At 37.6% G+C, this 19,144-nt stretch overlaps 1 protein-coding gene across 7 annotated transcripts in view; it reads right to left on the bottom strand.

Moving 5' to 3' along the window:
- Positions 1-19,144, bottom strand: part of ARMC8 (armadillo repeat containing 8) — a 62,429-nt gene that overhangs the window by 28,534 nt on the left and 14,751 nt on the right. For 4 of the 7 annotated variants that reach the window (XM_035545107.1, XM_035545109.1, XM_050712628.1 and 1 more), the window contains exons 3-6: positions 17,407-17,478; positions 4,286-4,428; positions 4,087-4,184; positions 2,106-2,198 (exon numbers count right to left, since the gene is read on the bottom strand). In XM_035545107.1, the coding sequence (XP_035401000.1) occupies positions 2,106-2,198; positions 4,087-4,184; positions 4,286-4,428; positions 17,407-17,478 (406 nt within the window). The remainder of the gene's footprint in view (positions 1-2,105; positions 2,199-4,086; positions 4,185-4,285; positions 4,429-17,406; positions 17,479-19,144) is intronic. The other 3 variants (XM_035545110.2, XM_035545111.2, XM_050712629.1) reach the window with 1 other exon arrangement.

Raw genomic sequence — 19,144 nt, 5'->3', positions numbered from 1 at the left:
CACAAATGTTTTTCTTTGCTACATAGCTAAATATTTATTCTGTAAATGCAATTATATGTCCTACTATTCATAGCCATTACTCTGCTTTTCCTGTGCATTCATGTTTCTGTCTGTTCACAATATCAACCTTTTCCTTCCAAGAACTTGGGGATTTCTGAAAACATTCGCTGCGAGTTTTGTTTGAGAGAGGCTTGGGAGTGGAGTAGGTGTTGGAAAACAGTATTGCGGGTTCATACGACCTTTTTTATTCTCTTACAGTGTGACTGGGCTTACTTTTTGTTAACCATATATCTGAGATGTAACTCAGCAGGAGTCAGTGGAGCTAAAAGGAAGCAACATCCTTGGAAAAGGATGACTGTAACTGTTTTCAAATTGGGTTAGCTACCTGAAGTTACGCAGCAGTTTTCACACAGCCAGCAAGGTTTGTATTGCCACTGAGCTAACCCTGACTGGACAAGCGTTCTGTACCTCCATATGTAATCAGTCCTGCGTTATTTTTCTTGTGTGCCAACAAGGCCCAATTTTTCAACAGTTCAAGTTACTCAGCCTATTACAGAGATGTCCAAGGGCCATTTAAACACGAGGTGCCCGTGTTTGTCATTAGACAGGCACGACTTACTTGTGTCTCAACCTGACAGTAACTAGGAACAATCAGACAAAACAGCTCAACATTGCAGTTTTCCCACTGCCTGCTCCACGCCCGTACAGCACCTCTCTTCATCCCCAGATAAGGGGAAGCGGGATGAACTACTAATTCCTACTCAAATTAGTATTCCCCCCCAATAAGAAGACTGAAGGATACACCACTTGGATGTTCCAGCTGCTCTAATTTTCAACTTAAAAGCAGCTCCAGGAGAAGCAGACGTTTTCATTCTAATCCTATTAGGTTTTTTATTCTTTACAATAATGTTTTTGGCACTAAGACTTTCCAAATTAAAAAAATATATAAAAAATTAACAGGCAGAAAGGAGAGCCACTGGTGCATTTTTCTTCTTAAAATACCAAATTCCTTTCCCAACATTAACTACAGATTTGAACTTCTACAGTCCGGTGCAGGATTTTATCTTACTATGCTTGCTTTAACAATTCTATAAATATTAGCAGCTGAGTTCCATTTTTAAAATCACTCTATAGTCTTCAGTCCTCAGTTTCATTTAACACAAGAAATGAAATTGGATAAACATACATCCAAAACAAAGAAACAATTCACAGTTTCTGAAGACTCATTTTTAAGCAGTAATATAGACTTTTGGAGGTAAATATTTATAAATTCATAAATTTTGGAATACTTTCATTTTTCAGTCTAGCAGATAAATACAATCTATAATATTTTAGTTATAAACTGTTTCTAAATAGGAAAGATGCTATACAATTCTGATTTTCTGCACTGAATTGAAACTGTTACTGCATAACCTGCAGGTATAGTAACTACCAAAAGAAACGATAATAATGTAATAAAATAGTGGTGTGGGAAAACTGGAGCTATAGTGCAAAAAAAATCAGAATGTCTCAAGACTACAAGACAGCCTGAGAACAAAACTCTGTTTGGGGTGGGGTTGTTGCTGTTTTTAAATTAGAAGTTTTCCCAGATTAGGAGAATTGCATTACGTAACAGGAATGAACATGTATCTGGATAAACCTGAAACTGGTACAGCTCAACTGAGAAGAGTACAGTTCCTCCTCTAAGCTTACATCACCTCTTAGAAACCATTCTCTGGGTTTAAAACAGATGGTTTGAAAGCAGATGCAAGCCCTCTGCAAAGAGATGCTCACACTTTTTTGAAACTTCCAGAGGAAAAAAATGAAGTCTTCCTACATTTATACCGATCATAGTGAGAACTGATATTTCCCTAGACTGTTGATTTTGTTTAGTAGCCATATATATACACACACACAGACACCCCAAAAATTACTTATTTGCATATTTTGTTTTACTGTAGAGAAACATCTACCAACCCCAATAAACGTGACAACAAACCCAGAGCAATGGCAGTTCAGTCATTACTGTCCTTATGTTCCTGCCACAAAGGGCATTATCATCTCATACAGTTTCTTATATGCCAGAAACACAAGAAGTCTAAGAGAATATGTATTCTCTTTCTTACTTTGCAGCAATGTGAGAAGATCTGACATATGTATTCCTGTGTATATCGAGACCTACTGAGCAGTGCCATGAGGTGGGAGATAACTGTAGCATCCTGGAAACAAGCCAGAAAAGAAAAAAGTATTAAGACCATTTCAGCATTGTTTGTTAACAGTTTGTTACTTAAAGGAGTACTAATTGCATATTCTACACATTTTCTAATTCCATATTCTTCATTTCCTGATATAAATTGTTTCAGAATGAAACACTGGAGTTCTCAATTCCATCAGGTCAAGACACAAGACAAGATCATTAAAGTAGTACAGGAGATACTTAAGACACAAGTGACAGTTCTAAGTGGCACCCTCGCAGCAGGGAGGATAGTGGAATGACACAGGAGTCAGTGCCAGGTATAAAAGCTCTTGCTTTTGTGTCCAGGACCTTCACTTCATGGGAAAACAAAACCAAAAAAGAACTCCAAGTAAATCACAGCAAAAGAAAATCATTGTACATGGAATTTCCCTTCTGAAAACACATCCCGTTACTTCTTGAGCCTTATGGCAAGGTACAAACTGACAACATTTTAAAGCCATCAGTTACTTTTACTAGTACCTCTCAGTCGGAGGGGCTAACGTTAACAGGAACACTGACCATTTTAGTTTGGAAAGGTGAAAAACTAAATTACTGCCATGAAATGAAAGGTGCCAAACAGAAGAGATGAAAGAACTCAAGGATTCTTCCTGTCCAGAGAACTTATACTATAAGTTGACTGTACAGAAGTAAATCAGACTCTGTTTTACCTGCAGGAAAATGACTAATAAATTGCAACTCTCTTACCAGGGAAGAAGTGGATTACAAGTAGAGCATAATCTTCATGCTCATTAGCTACTTTTATGATAATGAAAATAACAGTAGCCCAATAGCTATAATGACTATAGCTTCGGAGACACACAGTGATTTCTGAAATTCTATTTCTCAATTATTTGGGAAGTTTCTAGTAATACTTTTTACATGAGCAAAATAAACACGCATTCAGTCTCTCCTATTCTATTTGTAACCACATTTGAGATTAAACAAAGCTTTTCAATATTTATTTGTATTTTTAATATTTATATGTTTAAATATTGTGAATTTAGCAGACTTACTTTAGAAAATTTTGCTGCCAACAATCCAGACTTGTTCATCTCAACAGAAAACAGACAGACCCAAGAAACACAGAGAACAAAAGTAACTTCTGTTTCAATTGTTTGCTTCTTAATCACTGGAAGGGATTGACATGGTACAGACTTATTTGCCTTTTCAGCGTCTTATAGGAAAAGTTACTTACTAGGAACTGGAGTTCTTCCAGATACACCAGCTGTACATCCATGCTCATTGCATGCTTATGTGCATAGGAAAAGCAAAGGACAAACTATTCTAAGCAGTATTCTTAGAGTCTGGTTTAGAGTAGCTCCACCTGATCTTCTGCCTTTACGCACAGCATATAAACAAACACCCTGACGGATTCTCAACTGCAGCGTCCAAAGGCTTGCAAGGAGTTGGTTTGGTTGTGGGACAACACTGGGTATTAAACCCTCAAGTATATTTTATTAGCGCTGGTGGTCATAACCATCATGAAGTGTCTTCTTGATTCTCCCTCACAAAGTCTGCAGTGGTGGATAAACTAAACAGGTACTGGGTTTTAGGCATATGACAACTAGAACAGCAAATTTCTACGAGAAACCAAAAGCAGCTAATGAGCCAACGTTGCTCACAAGAAAAACACATTAAAATCTTCGCAAGTCTTAACAGGTCTCTGAAACTTTTATGTGTCTCCTTCCTTAAGTTAAAGCAAAACAGACTGATGACATCCCCAGGATTCCTCTGTGGTGTAGCACATTTGACCCATTAAAACAGATTCTTGTCTTTATCTGTTAATTTTAGGAAGCTCCCAACTCTGTAAGCTTTAACACACTAGAATAGCATTATAATTAAAAGGACAGAATAATCTGTTTACAACTTACAGTGTATAGTAGATCCTCTGGAGTTACAGGACTAATGAAAATGGTACGGAGACATCGTAGGCAAGCTTCAATAAACTTCAAATCTGGCGACAGTAATCCTATACATATAAACAAAAACTAATGTTCAGTTTCATTTTCTTGGCTTATTTAAGTACTTTAGAAACATTTACTTACATAGATTACAGTGAGTGAAAAGTACCTTGCAATAAGGCTGGAATAATATGGCAGTCTAGTAGGGATTTGACATTATTCTCTGTACCCATTGCAAGGCTTCCCAGGACCACTGCACATTCTGTTCTCAGTTCTGTGCTGGAGGTTTCTTGCTGAAGCAAATACAGCAACCTAGAAACAGAACTACTTTTATAAGAAAATTCAAATAGAAGAGTACTTGTCAGTCAAGTAAAAAAGTAATCTGAATCCTGCTATGTAAAGAAGTTAAGGTCCTTAACACAAGGATGAAATCCAAACAAAAGAGTACGCTGAACATTTTTGTCGTAAGAGTATTTTTACACTGTATGTTCCTACAAAGGTTTTACTTGCTGTTATGTTAGAAAGATACCACACTGCTTTTTCTAAAAATATGCCACTGTACTGAGATCCAGGATGATGTCTTTCAGGTTACCAGGAAGATCTCAAATTTGAATTAAAGGAAATGAGTCTGTAGTTTGACGTCAGTGGGAAAGGGAACCTCACACATCACCCCTAACACCTAGAGAAATGATTACTGCTGTTGTGATACGTGTTATCTTTGGCAGCAACTTCTTCTGGATCACAGTTGCAAAATAATTCCATCATCAAGCATCGACGTTGGTGCTGGGAGTTTGAACACTGAGAAATTAGCCTATATGAACATAAAGCAAGCCCACAGAAGTTTTATATGCAGAACAGTAGCTGAGTAGTAGGTAAACATGATCACTTCAGTGCTAAAAAAAACATCTTGCTAGATGTGTATCTTTGGGTTTCAATCACTATGGATAATTTATACAGTGTCAAGATACCTAGGAGATCTTACATATTTTAGATTATATTGGTAGCACCCGAAACACAGCAGAGGTCACCAAACACTTTCAGTATAAATCTGAGTCTCACAAAGAGCCCAGAGAGTAACCAGATTCCTACCCTGTACCAGCACAAAAGATAATCACTTTAAGATCAGCATCGTTTATAAGATCCATTTAACTAAGGGTTCCCTCATTACAAGTCTCAGCAGAACTATAACAGGTAAGATGACTTGGACATTGAGATACAATCCTCTGTGTATGCAAGATACACAGTCATTTTTCTAGATTTATTGTGCGAAGATAGGAATAGTCTCAGTGTAGTAATGCACTGCTCTGTCTAGTTTGAAAGGGTCTCTTCTAAAACCAGGCAATACACCAAAGCCTTCTCCCAGAGCACAAAGGCACCAGTCAACATCCATCCCATTGCTGAAGGGGAAAGAATTAGCTACTCAAATGAACAGATACCCTAAACAAAATCCTCTCAGAGCTGATCGCCTAAATCAAAGGCAAGTGAAAAAATAACCAGAAATACAGTAGCTAAATGCGATTTAGGAACACAGGACTGGAAAGGGCCAATCAGGGAAGTGCCATCAGCCCCACACAAACAGGTACACAGAAGGATATCTTAAAACACCCACTCCACATGCTTCCCCCTTACACAAGGCAGAACTGCTTCTTAGAATCCCTTAAGTTCAAAACCTAAAATAAGAGGCCAACAGACAAAACTACATCATGTTAGAGGAATAGAGCTGAGATCAAAGGTCTCTTCAATACCTAGAAGCAGGATATGCATTATGTCTCAAACTATCCCAGGAAGCAGATCACCTAACAAGGTCCTGGAGAACTGCAAAACAATCATCCAGCTTTGCTAATAATTTTTTTTGAATGAAAAATTAGCAGGTGTGCAATCCAAAAGTAATCTGCTCTGCCCTAAATACAGGTTAAATACTAACAAGGAAGATAAGGTTATTCCAGTGTCACCCAAAGCACCACTGCACCCTTTTTCAGATGTAGCTAATCTAACAGTGGAAAAAAGCTCTAAAACATGAACACAAATTGCAAAAACAGTAATTTCATCATTCAGTTAGCATGTGTGATGCAATCAACTCAAATACCTTTCCTCCTTTCAAATTCTTTCAGATTCAAACTGGTGTAAATTCAGAATAGCATACATTTCAGAATCACTTCTGGTTTTTTTAATCTGCTCCTTCCACACATGGAACGGATGTAAAACGAATAAAGGTTCCATGTCCCCACTGTTATATCTGAAAGATCATTTACTCTTGATGTTTAGAAACTGACCTGAATTTCTTGTATAAATCTCTATTCCTACTTTATATCAAGTTTGCATTGCATGCATATTATCCCTTCATATATATATAAACCTTCTCATTTCTTACAGGGAACAGCTAACAGTCACCTTTCCTGGAGCACTTTGGCCCCAAGTGGCTTGGTGTAGCTGATCTGCCATAAGGTTTTCACTTCACTCTGGGCACCTCTTTAACATCAATGGAACAAAGCATGTTAAAAAAAAAAAAAGAGGCTCAGATTATCCGTTGTTACACAGCACACCTCACATAACACTTGGGCAAACTCTAACTGTACCTATGTGATTGGCTTCTAGAAAAAGAACAAAAAATATACTTTAGCCAATTACATTACATGCTTCTAAAACTAAAAATTCTGGCGCTGTCTTCTTTGAAGTATCAGCTGTGCAATGTTCAATATAAAGATTAGTGCTGTTTCTGAAAGACCATAAAAGAAGTAAAATACATAATTAAGGTTATGCAAAATTATCAAAAGAATAAAAGCATCTCACTTCCAATCCTAATAGGACAGAATAATCTTGTGTTACTATTACTTCTCTACAGACAGCTGCTTTTGATCTAAGCCTTCTAGGTCAGGGAAGAATTGCCAGGAAACAGAAGCTTCTTTGGTAAAATCCAAATGCACTGAGTGATGCTGGCTAAAACTGATCCTTGAAGAGATGTCTTTTTGGACACTATGGTACCATATGGACAGCGCAATCCCATCTACTGTTCTAACTGATATTCTCAAATTGCAAAGAAAAACTCCAAATCTCTTATAGAAAAATAAATTGACAGGAGTTGCCATGAGCAGATCAGAAGATGAGTAAGTTCTTTGCAGTAACCTGTACAGCTGTTTTAACACCCAAGACTTGACTTATTTGACCATTTCTGGCTTACACACACACACACTTAGCAAACATGTTGCAGTGCAGTTTTCAAAATATTCTACTAGTAACTACACTGCTAAGAAACAATTACACATCTTGTATGATGTGTAGCACTTTATGACAAGTTTGGCAATTTTTTTTCTCGTTATTATTTAAATAGCAAGCTGAAAGATTTGACTTCAAATAGTTGGGGCATTTAGAAAATACACTTAGAACAAGCAACCCAGACCAGCCAGGAACAGAAGTTAACAAGCACATATGCATAATCTTCCATCTCAGCACAGGGAGTAGAGAGTAAAAAGAAAAGCCTGTTAACATTCAGCTTCAGGTATAAGTAGTTTATTTATATATATATATATATATATATATATATATATATATACACACATATATATGTATGTATTTTATAATTATTTTAAATGATTTAGTACATAAGAAATACCTTAAGTCTTGCTAAAATTAATTCTTACTGCTGTCACTATACTCTCTCAACCTGCTCCTTCAAATGCAGAAACATCAGAACTCTCACGGACTGAAGGTGTAAGACATAGCCAGGCTCTCATACAGCCCATGCTGCATGCTGCAGTACGATGCATTTATGATGCAGGAGCACAAAACTGACTCAGTTTAATTCAGCATGTATGGAACAGAAATGTTGCCATCAAGCAAACGAAACAACTTCCAAATGGGACTAAAGGCTCCATCCTCCCTAAATCCACAACCATACCCCAAGACAAACGTGTCTGCAGCATGCTGTAAGGTGAGTTGTTTTTTATAGACTGAAATAGGAAATAAGGGAAATATTTGTCAGAACGCTGGGGCAAAGCCAACTGCCAACAGCATCCCTCCCCTTCCCCTGAGGAGGAAAGCTTACCCACTATTACAAACCACTATTAAAACTTGAAGACATGTTGAGTTTCTGTTTGGAATCATCTGAAGCACTTTTGTTACAGGTAAAAAAAAAACAAAAAAAAAAAACTCATCTTAAATAAGGTATTTAAGACAAGAAAGAAGCCAGTCTTTTCATTGATTATTTTCTAACATAAGCAGCCACTCAACAAGACACTGAGTTGTTTGGGGAATACAGGGAGACTTCTCTGATGTAACCATTGGTAAATACGCAGCCACCTGCTAATTGGATAACATCAGTATCTGACACTTTTTTTTCCCTGAGTGTGTGTGTGCGCGTGTATGAAAAAAGCTTTCAATAACCTAGACCTCAAATTAGAAATGCAAAAGTATTTCCTTCCATTTTCAGTAATGATGTCCTGAAAAAAATGCTGAGATGCATCTCTGTACATATCACACCAATAACTTTCTTGGATTATTAATTAATAATTATTGATAATCAATCTGTTCCTTGTACACAAAAATGATCAGTCAGACCCTAAAACATTCACTTCTATTTTTTCTTAAAGGAAGTTTTACAAAATCCAAAAGCAGGCTTAATTCTGAAGGCTGTTCTCTTACAAAGAACATAATTGCTGTTTTCTTTCCCATTAACACTCTGCACTTGGAGCAGATGTGTGAAAATGAAACATGCTGACTATAATCTATGGTCTCTGTGTTTAAAATAGAAGTACTTAACTCAGCTTTATAATTAGCGAGATGAAAATTTAAATTCAGATTTTTACATACAATAAGTTTTTGAAATATTAATAATATCCTTTCCTATATCTTTAAAATATGCTTGTGTTTCAATTTAGGGTTTCCACAGAACTAGACATCCATATTATAACACTTTCTGTAGCTTTCTTTTAAAGAGAGAACTGACACCAAGTAATACTGAAAATCAACAAGGTAAATGACAAACTGTAGAATTATTAAAGAATTCAGATGAAGAGAACCCATATAATTGGTAAAGATGAAACTATGCATTAGTAAACTACCGCTAAACATTACAGACAAAGACTGCATCCTTTTATTGTGACAGGAACACAACCCTTGACTGGTTTGCTGTTTCCAGGGTCTGGCACAGACAAATTCAGCAAGGACACAGATTTGTAATCCATTCCTCCTGTGTATTAAGATTAAAAGGATAAAAAGGTAGCAAAATAGGATGTATACGTAGGGAGAAAAAGAATGTTACAATTCAGATTTTGGAGATTTAGAAAAACAAAGTACTGGGGTCCTTGTCTTATCTCCAGCTACAGGTGTTGGCGTAAGGCTCAGAAACAGAAGTAGCCAGCCATTTGACTTCCACTGAACGTGGAGGAAAATACTGGAAAAAGGCTCTTCTAGAATCACCATGATTCATTTTTGTAGAGCCTGAGAGCTTCAGGAGATACTAAAAGCATGGGAGATGCAAAAAGGTGCTAACATTCTTGTTGACTCACTCTTCAGCCAGTGATCCCCCAGTAAAACTCATCCCAATGGGACAGAAAATGAAATTAAGCCTAATGGGAAGATGTTGCAACATCTTCATGAATGTTAATCCACGGCTTCTGCTAGGTAATTTAGAACACAGTAGTTGGACTTTTTCAAGTTTCTAGAAGGTTTCCCTAATCTAAAGTTTATATAGAACATAACTTCTTCCATCCCTGCACTTTTAAGAGCAATACATTAAAGCGTCTTTCTCAGCTGTCAGTAAAGGTACCCAGGCAATTGTAACTAAATGAGATAGGACAGTAAATCCAGCCAGAGAGATACGTCAATGAACGCCATGAACAACTACACCTAGGAACTGCAAATAAGGTCAGCTGGAGGCACGATTTATTTCGAACAACTGACAGGGATTCATCTAGGAAAATCATGTAATATTCTAGGCATTAAGGAGAAAACTTTTAAAGAATGTAGCTGCTGAACAAACGATAACTACAGCAGCTTAGCAAGGGAGATAGCCAGTTCATATTTTCCTTCCTTTTGGAGATAATTGATATGGGGGCATTGCATCAGAGTTGTTCACCAAAAGACACTTGTGTGATTTAGACCTCATCAGTCTGCTCCGACACAGACCTCACACAGCTAGCTAAAAATAATGGAAATTTCTACTCTCTGACATTCCATTCCACTTACAAGTTGTCACAAAAATCTCCAAAGTTCTTAAAATACCTGCCAAAGAGATGGTGAAATTCAGCTGTTAGTAACAGATAGAACATTTTCAGCACTTCATCAAACCCCACAAGCAGGCATGTGGAAAAAGAGCTCAGGGTAATAAGCATTCAAGTTATAGTACCTTGTATCTCAAGATCTTTTAATTCAAGCGACAGTTTATCATCTCTAGACCAGTTCTGGTGAAGTATCACTCCGGTAACACAAACACTTAACTGACAGGTGGATTACAGAGAAAAATACCCTTCTACTTCTACAAGGGGATGTATTACGATGTTGCAAGTGGTAGGGAAGTAAATTGCCAATAAAGTTTCTCTTTTAGGAACAAAAAGTCTCAGCTTAAAGCTCCTGTAACTTCTTGCAACATTTAGACATCTTCACTTACATTAATATTGCATGATTTTTTCCCCTGTAAGAATTATGTAAATTCGATCAAATTTGATTTTTGCTGACAATTAAATCCAGCACTGGAGAACTGTAATACCTACCAGACTGTATGAAGTCGGAACTAAAGAAAAAAACATTTTTCATGTAAGAGTAAATAAGGACTAAGATCACGTTCTTCTCACCCTAATGATCAGTTTCTTCCAAAAATGACTGCAACATGGAATAGCAAGAATTATTTGCTTTTTTATAACATGAATTAAGTTATGTTTGACTCTTCATTCATCTGTGTTTTGAAATTCCTCATTGTATATAAAATGGCTAAACCATATTTCTACTTCATATGATAGCATCTGTCCATCATTCGGTATTTGCACATGAAAGGATATCAAGAATAGGTTCTTGAATACTTTTTATAGATTTGACTCTTACAGCTCCTTACAAACAGATTCCAAGAGATATCACAAAGCTAATTTTGCATGTGTTTTTTTTTTAAATAAAAAACTGAATCTTAAAATTCCAATTAAATATCACAATTTAAAGGATGTCATTAGAAGTATTACAATGCCCTTTTTCTTACTACGAAAGACATTTCAGAGACAGAACACTATGAAGCTCTTAAAGAAAAAAAACAGCTCTAATACAATTCTGCTGACTATGAATATTTGCCTTGACTCACATGTACTTCACAGCAGGCTTAGAAGAATACCTTGTTCCAGTTACACATAACTCTCAGGGTGAGAGTTATTCCTTGTAGAGAGAGGTATAATTATGTAGATAGGCCCTGACTCCTGACTCGCGTTGAAGAAAAAAGCGGGGACAACAACGGCAGCCCTATTAGGGCCTCTGCTCTCCACACCTTTTACCACCCTAGTGTGGGGAAGGTGTTACCAATACCAGCACCACAGATGAAGCTCCTTCACCCAAGCGCACAAGCCGCTAGGTCTTGGCACAGATCCCCACCCCATGGAGTACCTGACACAGGAAATCCCAAAGTGCAGCCAGGAACAGAAAAAGCCATCAGGAAACAGCTATGTCCGGCCCTCCTAGGGATGTCTATGAAGTTTGGACAAAATACCTCATTAACATATACGAGGAGCCTAGTAATACTACGTCCAAGCATAGTGCCCAAGTTATTGCATGAAAGCTGGTAACATACCAGAGATCATGAATGTTTCAATAGATGTGCCCAGCTGGTAAGTAGTACAGCTCTTACTGGCCCCACCAGCAGCGGGCACGCAGTACAAGCGGACCTGAACACCTTACAACTTCTGCGCGGTCAGCAGACAACTGGTGGGAACTGGGGATCACAGAACCAGAGCTGCGAGGATCTTGACAGATCCTCTAGTCACTGCCCTCGGTTCGAGGAAGGATCACCAATCATTAAGTCATTTGAAGTTACCATCTTGCTTGTTTTTCAATAATTTAATTGCTGGAGACTTACCACACTGTCACCAACTGCAGCCCTTGCATGCTGCAGAGTACATATATTTCTCTACTTCTATCGGGCTGCCATACAAGTCCAATTTACCACCCAAAACACACAAAAATAATATTGCTTGATTCATATCTGTCATTTCACATTTCTAGAGATGCTCTTTCTCTAGTCCTTGAACTAGAAATCCTGCTTCACAGGTCTGCAGGAGCAACTGCAGGCACGTTTTATCCTCTCATGCTTAAGAACGGTTCAGATTTTTTTTCTCTTTTACAAATGGTGTTGCACAGATAAATTACATGGGAAGGAGTTGCAGTCTCCTCTCTATAAAAGGGGTAGACATTCCATAATGAGGTTTCTTCTCTCCTGTCCATATCATGAAACTAACTGGCTGCTCCCTTCTCCCCTCCTCACAGCAAAATGAGATTGGGATGGGTGGGAAATCTAGAAAAGACCCAAAGGTACAGTTTTTCATATTTTTTATAAATGTACTGAATGCTGATAAGGTGTGTATTATTCATCAGAACTGGCAAACCTGCAATATTCTTCATCCTTCATCAAGGAAAACATTCTGCAGCTAATGAGGGTTTTTTCTTTTAATTCTTTAAAAAAGAAGCTGAGAAAATAAAGCATCAGGTACAAAAATAGTCAAAAGCAGACACCATTTACCATCAGTCACACAGAGGTTAAATACTTCTCATACCAGTTACCACCATTCACCTCTTTCTACTTTACAGATACCAGAACTTTTCCAACAAAACGACTTTTTTGTGTTTGTGTAGCTATTTAAGATTAGAAACTAGAAAGGATTCAACAAATTATTGCTGAACCTAGTTGTACTTGTCTAGTAACCCCGCCTTCCACTGCCTTGAAAAGAGAAGTTTGCTCTCTGAAACAGTTCAACGTTTTTACTACCCAATGTACAATGAAGAAAAAATGTCAGACCTACGCATGGTAACTCCTCCTCATCCACTATTGTGCTGTTCCTTCTTTACCGAAATTCAGTACTGGATTCATGGATTGCTGCATATCTCCAAAGGTGGCTGAGAGAACTTCAGCCTACAGCCATTTTGGGATAGAACTGTATGCAATACTGCTGTTTCTAATCCGAACCAGCCAGCAATTAAAGAGAGATTTGCATGACCACATGAACCAAACACAAGATATATACTTGCCTGAATACATCTTTCGTGCATAATTTCAGCATATAAAGTTATGAATTAAGGAATCAAGACTTTAAGAGAAACCACATTCCTTGCTCACAAGGGAGTGTTACCTTACCTTATCTAGCTAACGATGGATTTAGAGCCCAGTACTGAGTCATGTGCTAACAACTCCTGTCTGTACCGCAGATGGTCCTGTCAAGCAGACACTTGTATTTCAACAGTTAGAGAGGATGGCCAGTCCTTTAGCAGTAGTATTATAAAGGACACTAATTAAAAGAACTCCTAGAGGGAGTACCTGAATTCAAGGACAACCCCAAGCAAAAAACATATATGTAAAAGCAGTTCATCATTAAATCCTATCACAGAATCACAGGCTGGATGATATTGGAAGGGACTTCTAGTTCAACCCCCTGCTCAACCCGAGATCAACTAGAGCACACTGCTCAACATCTCAGCCATGAGGCCAAGCTTTCCAGGACACAAACAGACAATTTCTAGGTGTTAAACTAAACTAGTAGTTGATATATGCACAAACGTCTTATCCCTAAATACCCAAGCATAGGAAATGTGATGCTTATCTTCTAATTAAAGAGGTTTTGTTTTGTTTTAACTAAAAATGCTATCTGACATTTATCTGAGTAACTCCAAGAAAAGCTTTAGGTAACAGGGTGGTCTTTCACTCTGCAGTTCTGCGCCTGCTCCCACAGTGAAAGTACACCGTATTCCAGTACGAAAAGTATACAAGATGTGGAGGGTGCTCTTCTGCTTCTTAGGTTATGTGAAAGAATGGCAAGATACCTGGATCATCCTGTTACATACTTAAGCGAGAATCTTTACACATAAGAATGACGCCTAAGGTACAGGGGAACTCAAGTGGCAGGGATATGATTTTCAGCCTGAATTCAAATGCAAACAAATGTTTTTCTCATCTCTATTGATTTCACCAGAAAGGGGGGTTGATAACAGCCCACAGAGGACTGGGAACCAGCAGTACTACAGACTAACTGCTACTACGTGAATGTTGTTTCAGTAAGTCAGAAGTCCGATCAAGATAGCTTACAAAAAAACAATCTACATTTGAACTGGAAATTTCCAATGATTTTCCTGAAATTAAGGACACAAAAGTAACTGGCAATAAGCTCGGAATACTGAACTTGGATTCCAAAGAGGTGTTTGGCATTTTGATAGGCACAAAAGTTCAGTGTTTGTTTTTATAAAACTGTCAAGTGAAGAAATACACCAGTAATTGGGATTTTCTAAGTCTCTGCAAGTGCTCATATAGAGCAGAATGAAAAAAAAATTGAAGAAAATAATTGAAGGACAGTACAAGAAATAAACCATCTTCAGGAAAAGGTGACTTTGTATATGGTTTCTAAGCCAGCTTGCCACTGGAAGAACTAGATCTTACGATATTAAAATATTTTCTCCCCTGAACTTTAGCAATTCTATTTTCTATAAACAGTAACAATTTCAAAAAGTAAAATTTCTCAAGTCCTGAAAGTAGTGACTGAGGCCAGCATCTCAGAAGGATGTAAAGGAATAACTCAGGGCAATGCTTCATTCTGTATAGAGGAAGAGATACAGAAAATCATTCCATAAGAAACAAAATCCACATACAGGCTGGCTTTATCTACATTCCTATCACCTAAGACCACATCGATATATACATCTGTACAGTTCTTAATACAAGAGTGCCCAGACACAACAATTGTGCTTAATACAATTTTGAGAGCTTTCTTCAATAGCTTTTGTTGTTCTTAGCACCATCTTCAGAACAAATGGTCAGAAAGTGACCGCAGATCAGACTGACCTTCAAAGGTACAAAGCAAACGCCATTTCCTATGTGGATATACGTCTCTTCCTAAAGACGACACCACTCCACAGTCAGCTTACGGACACAGGAGGACACTGACCCAGAATGGGAGTGATTCAGCTACTCTGCACCAGTAATTCCTTCCTGTATGGAGATCTTGGAAGGACTTCACATTTCTTTCCAACCAAGTAGCAGCCTAATACATTAAAGCAGATATTGCTCATACAAACCATTAGTATTTGGTCTGATTTCAAACAAAAGATACTTCCTTGACTTGTTTCCAAACCTCATATGGATCTGTTCTAGTATACGAACACACTGCTTTCTTTTGCACCAAGTGACAGAAATGTGAAGGCGTGCTTTGGATCAAAATGGTCTCTTCTCACCACATGAAAACTTTCTGCAGGAGCACTTGGGGAGGCAGGGAGGAGAAAAAGAAATATGTAAACAAGTAGTAGAGCCCGAGGACAAAGCAGTAGCAGATGAATTATAAAAATCCCACACTGTTACAGAAAGGAATCAGCTTTCCTTGAGAGACTGCAATCTAACTATGAGTAAGCGTGTAGTTAGCTTTGCAGAGGAGACTTAAAGCAAAGGATGCTAGCTTCCTTATACCTATTCTTACTGGGGAGAAGTTTGACTTTGCAGATTGGAATTACAAAGATGCCTGTACTCACAGTTTCAGTAGCCATTTAATGAATTAGAAGGCTTGTCAAACACCCAATGAATTCCCACTACCTTGTTAGAGAAAACAGGAATTCTCCAGTACAAATGGTCTGTAATCTAAGTCTGTCTGAAACACTCTGAGGAAATTCTACAGCCTTCAGAAAGGCACTTGCAGGTGGACAAAGCCACAAGTTTTAGCCAGTGAGAATTGTCTTTTCTCACAATATCATGGTCAATTTATGTTCTTTTATACACCTATTCTGAAAAGCCTTGACGTAAGAATTGGTGCCATTTGAGGATAACTTGTACAGAACTGAAAACAAGCACGACCATTTACTTTTTAAGATGTTTCAAACACAGTCCCTTCTTTGCATTAATAGATTAATCATATAATTCACTTGCACAGCCAGAAGATATTAACAGAAAAAACCTTCTGGATTTTCACTACTGGGCATAGAACAACTAAAAGGAGAAAGTGAGATAACTGAAGGAACATGAAGTCCTACAAAATTTAAGAAAAGGTGGATTCTAGATTTGCAAGTCAGAGATCCTCTGTTTTTAAAACGGGAACCACAAGAATAAATGTCAGTCACAAGAATCCCACAGGGCCTGTTGCAGAAAAAAAAATCCTTAAACTTTGCATAAGCTTTAGCAAATGCCCACTTTGATCTTTACATCTCGGGTTAAGTCTTCTCTTTGCCTGCTTACATTTGGTCAAAACAGAAGATAATCCACCAGGTTTTGGAAAGTAGTTTCCCCACAGCTAATCCCTAGAGAATTTAAAGGGCTAGCCTTAACACAAAACTCAGTCTGTAAATGAGAAGAAGATATTCCCTGCAAACAAAGTGCATCTTTTGACAAGCCAGAAGAAGCTGCCTCAAGCAGGACAGTTTGAGACCAAGTTGCTATTTAAGCAAAAGGATCATCAGTAGGTCCCATACTATTAGCACAAGTAATGCACTGTTCCATGTTTTCCTTCGCCATGGCTGCAAATTGTAGCTGAAAGAAAGCTGGAGGAGAAGAGGAGTGAAATGAAAGCTATAGTAAGCAATTCAGTAGCTAAAGTTACCTGTTAAATTTGTACTATTGGAACCAGGATCCAGAAAATGTTAGTGTCAGCTGAAGCAGTAATTCAGCAATAAAGCATGATCAATAGCTTTTAATCCTTTGATGCAGGTGAAGAAGAGAAGCAAATTATCTCAGATGCTTATTAATATTTTTAAATTATACTTGAAACAACCTTACACATTTCCACTTGTGCACTCACCAGGATATTGGCTGCAGAACAGGATTAAGATACAACCACTTTCATCCATCATTAATGTTATCAAAGTTGAAAAACAGATTTAATTCCTGAACTGATAAAGTTTAATAAAAAAGACCAAGACTACTTTAAGGAACTCTATGAAATTCTAAAATAAAAGCATTACTCAACAGCCTGTTCTGTAACACATGAGTTTAACAAATATTTCAAGTCTCTCAGTTACATTAAAGAAAGTATGCAGTCAACTACAATCAAAGTTAAAACAAAAAAGTGCCTGTGATCTATGGATCATTATTCCAGACCTGTTGTGAATCAGTGAAAAGGAGAGTAGCAAAGGACATACCTTGGAACTGCTCCCAAAACAATCAAGTTGGCTTTTTGTTTGTTGTTTCCAATTACAGCATTTTTCATATCTCTGTAAATCCAGAAAGAAAAACAAACCCTGGTAAATTATGCTGAGGTACTGAGGGCTTAATCTATAGAATTTACTATTTCCATGAAGGCTTATCAAGTACCCTTTCACATCTTCATGCTGCACCTACAGGACTGTGCTCCAGTGCAGTTTCCACAGCCCACAGCCACATACCCCAGAGCTCTGGGATTCCATTACATCCCAGCTTATGCAAGTAAGCAAAATCCCAAACTACCTCACATGCACACCAGACATAAAGAAGTCTCATTATTGAGCAAAATTAGACAGACTGGTTCTTTGTGCCCATTTATTCACTAGACTTCCAAAAGGGAAATATATATATATATATATATACACACATATATATATATATATACACATATTATATATATATATATATATATATAAAATATGTATATATATATATATATATATATATATATATATGTATATATACATATATATAGCTTGGGGAATCAAATGTTGATAATTTCCAGTATTAATTGAATACTCTACTGGGTGCAGGAATAGACAAGTTAAAAAAAAAAAGAGAAAAAAGGAGAAAAGTTTTCATTCTCTTCTCACCACAGGCTTTGCCAATTTCAGCAGGACACCTAAGCATCTGTATTTCAAAATCCCAGAAGCAAAGCTGAAACAAAAGCATTTCCCTATCTGAGCGTTAAAGGTAACCGTACTATGGTAAATGAGCAAGAGGAGCATTTTGGAAAGCGAACACTGGTTCTGCACACTACCAAGTCCTATGAAAACACGTGGTTTGCAACCTTATTGTTCAGAAATCTGTTACTATATGCTATAAAGCATCACCACCTTCTGAAGTATTTTCCCCTAAATGTGAACGCATTGAGCATATATGAACATCCAGAGAATCTGAAAGAAAGCTAGCAACTTATGACCAGTTACAGGAAAATCAAGATGACATTTCTAGGAAACCTTCTAGCTGTAGGAACCTTTATAATATAAACTACAGGGAGGGGAGGGGGGAACAGTCCAAATTAAGATAATTCTTTACCAAAATAACAAAAAGTTGCAAAATTAATAATCACTGGCTAACCTATGCCTATAATTCATTCAAATAATTTGGGAACTTTAGTGATTGCTTTAGTTAGGGCATATTCTTGCCATTACATCACTTTGACTTGCTGTCTGCAAATCTTAAGAGACTTAGGGCAGCCCTGTTCTTTAAGATCCACCCTGGCCTGCAGGAACATACCACTAACAGTTCTTAAAAGTTTCACTGCAATGAGCAGCTGGCCCAAGCGTTCAGCTCACTTCATGCGTTCTAAAGAGCTTCTTGGTCAAGGCATGCAATATCTGGACTGGTGTAAACACAACCTATACAAACCTCAATTAGTAAAAGGTAATTGACCATTCTTCCTGAAGTATTTCTCCTTGTGACTCACTCTCCTGTTGCATCCAGTTACAGAGCTGCAAAAGAGTGCTCCAGGAATTTTAAGCAAAAGGAAGCAAGCTAAATTCTCAAGTTTGGCCAGAGATCCTGGAGTCCCAGCAAAGGAGCAGCTCTGAAAGCAGACTGAACTCCAAACTGCAGTTCAGTGTAACTCTTGAAACAGGCAGAGGCATGAAGCTACTTGACTCGTCAAGTGAGACATTACTTAATAGAAATCTGCTTACATAGTTTAGTTGTATA

This window comes from Cygnus atratus, chromosome 9 (assembly GCF_013377495.2).
Source record: "Cygnus atratus isolate AKBS03 ecotype Queensland, Australia chromosome 9, CAtr_DNAZoo_HiC_assembly, whole genome shotgun sequence".
In the NCBI taxonomy this organism is placed as follows: Eukaryota; Metazoa; Chordata; class Aves; order Anseriformes; family Anatidae; genus Cygnus; species Cygnus atratus.
Note: the sequence above shows the minus strand (reverse complement) of the source record. Positions and strands in the feature narration are given on the sequence as shown.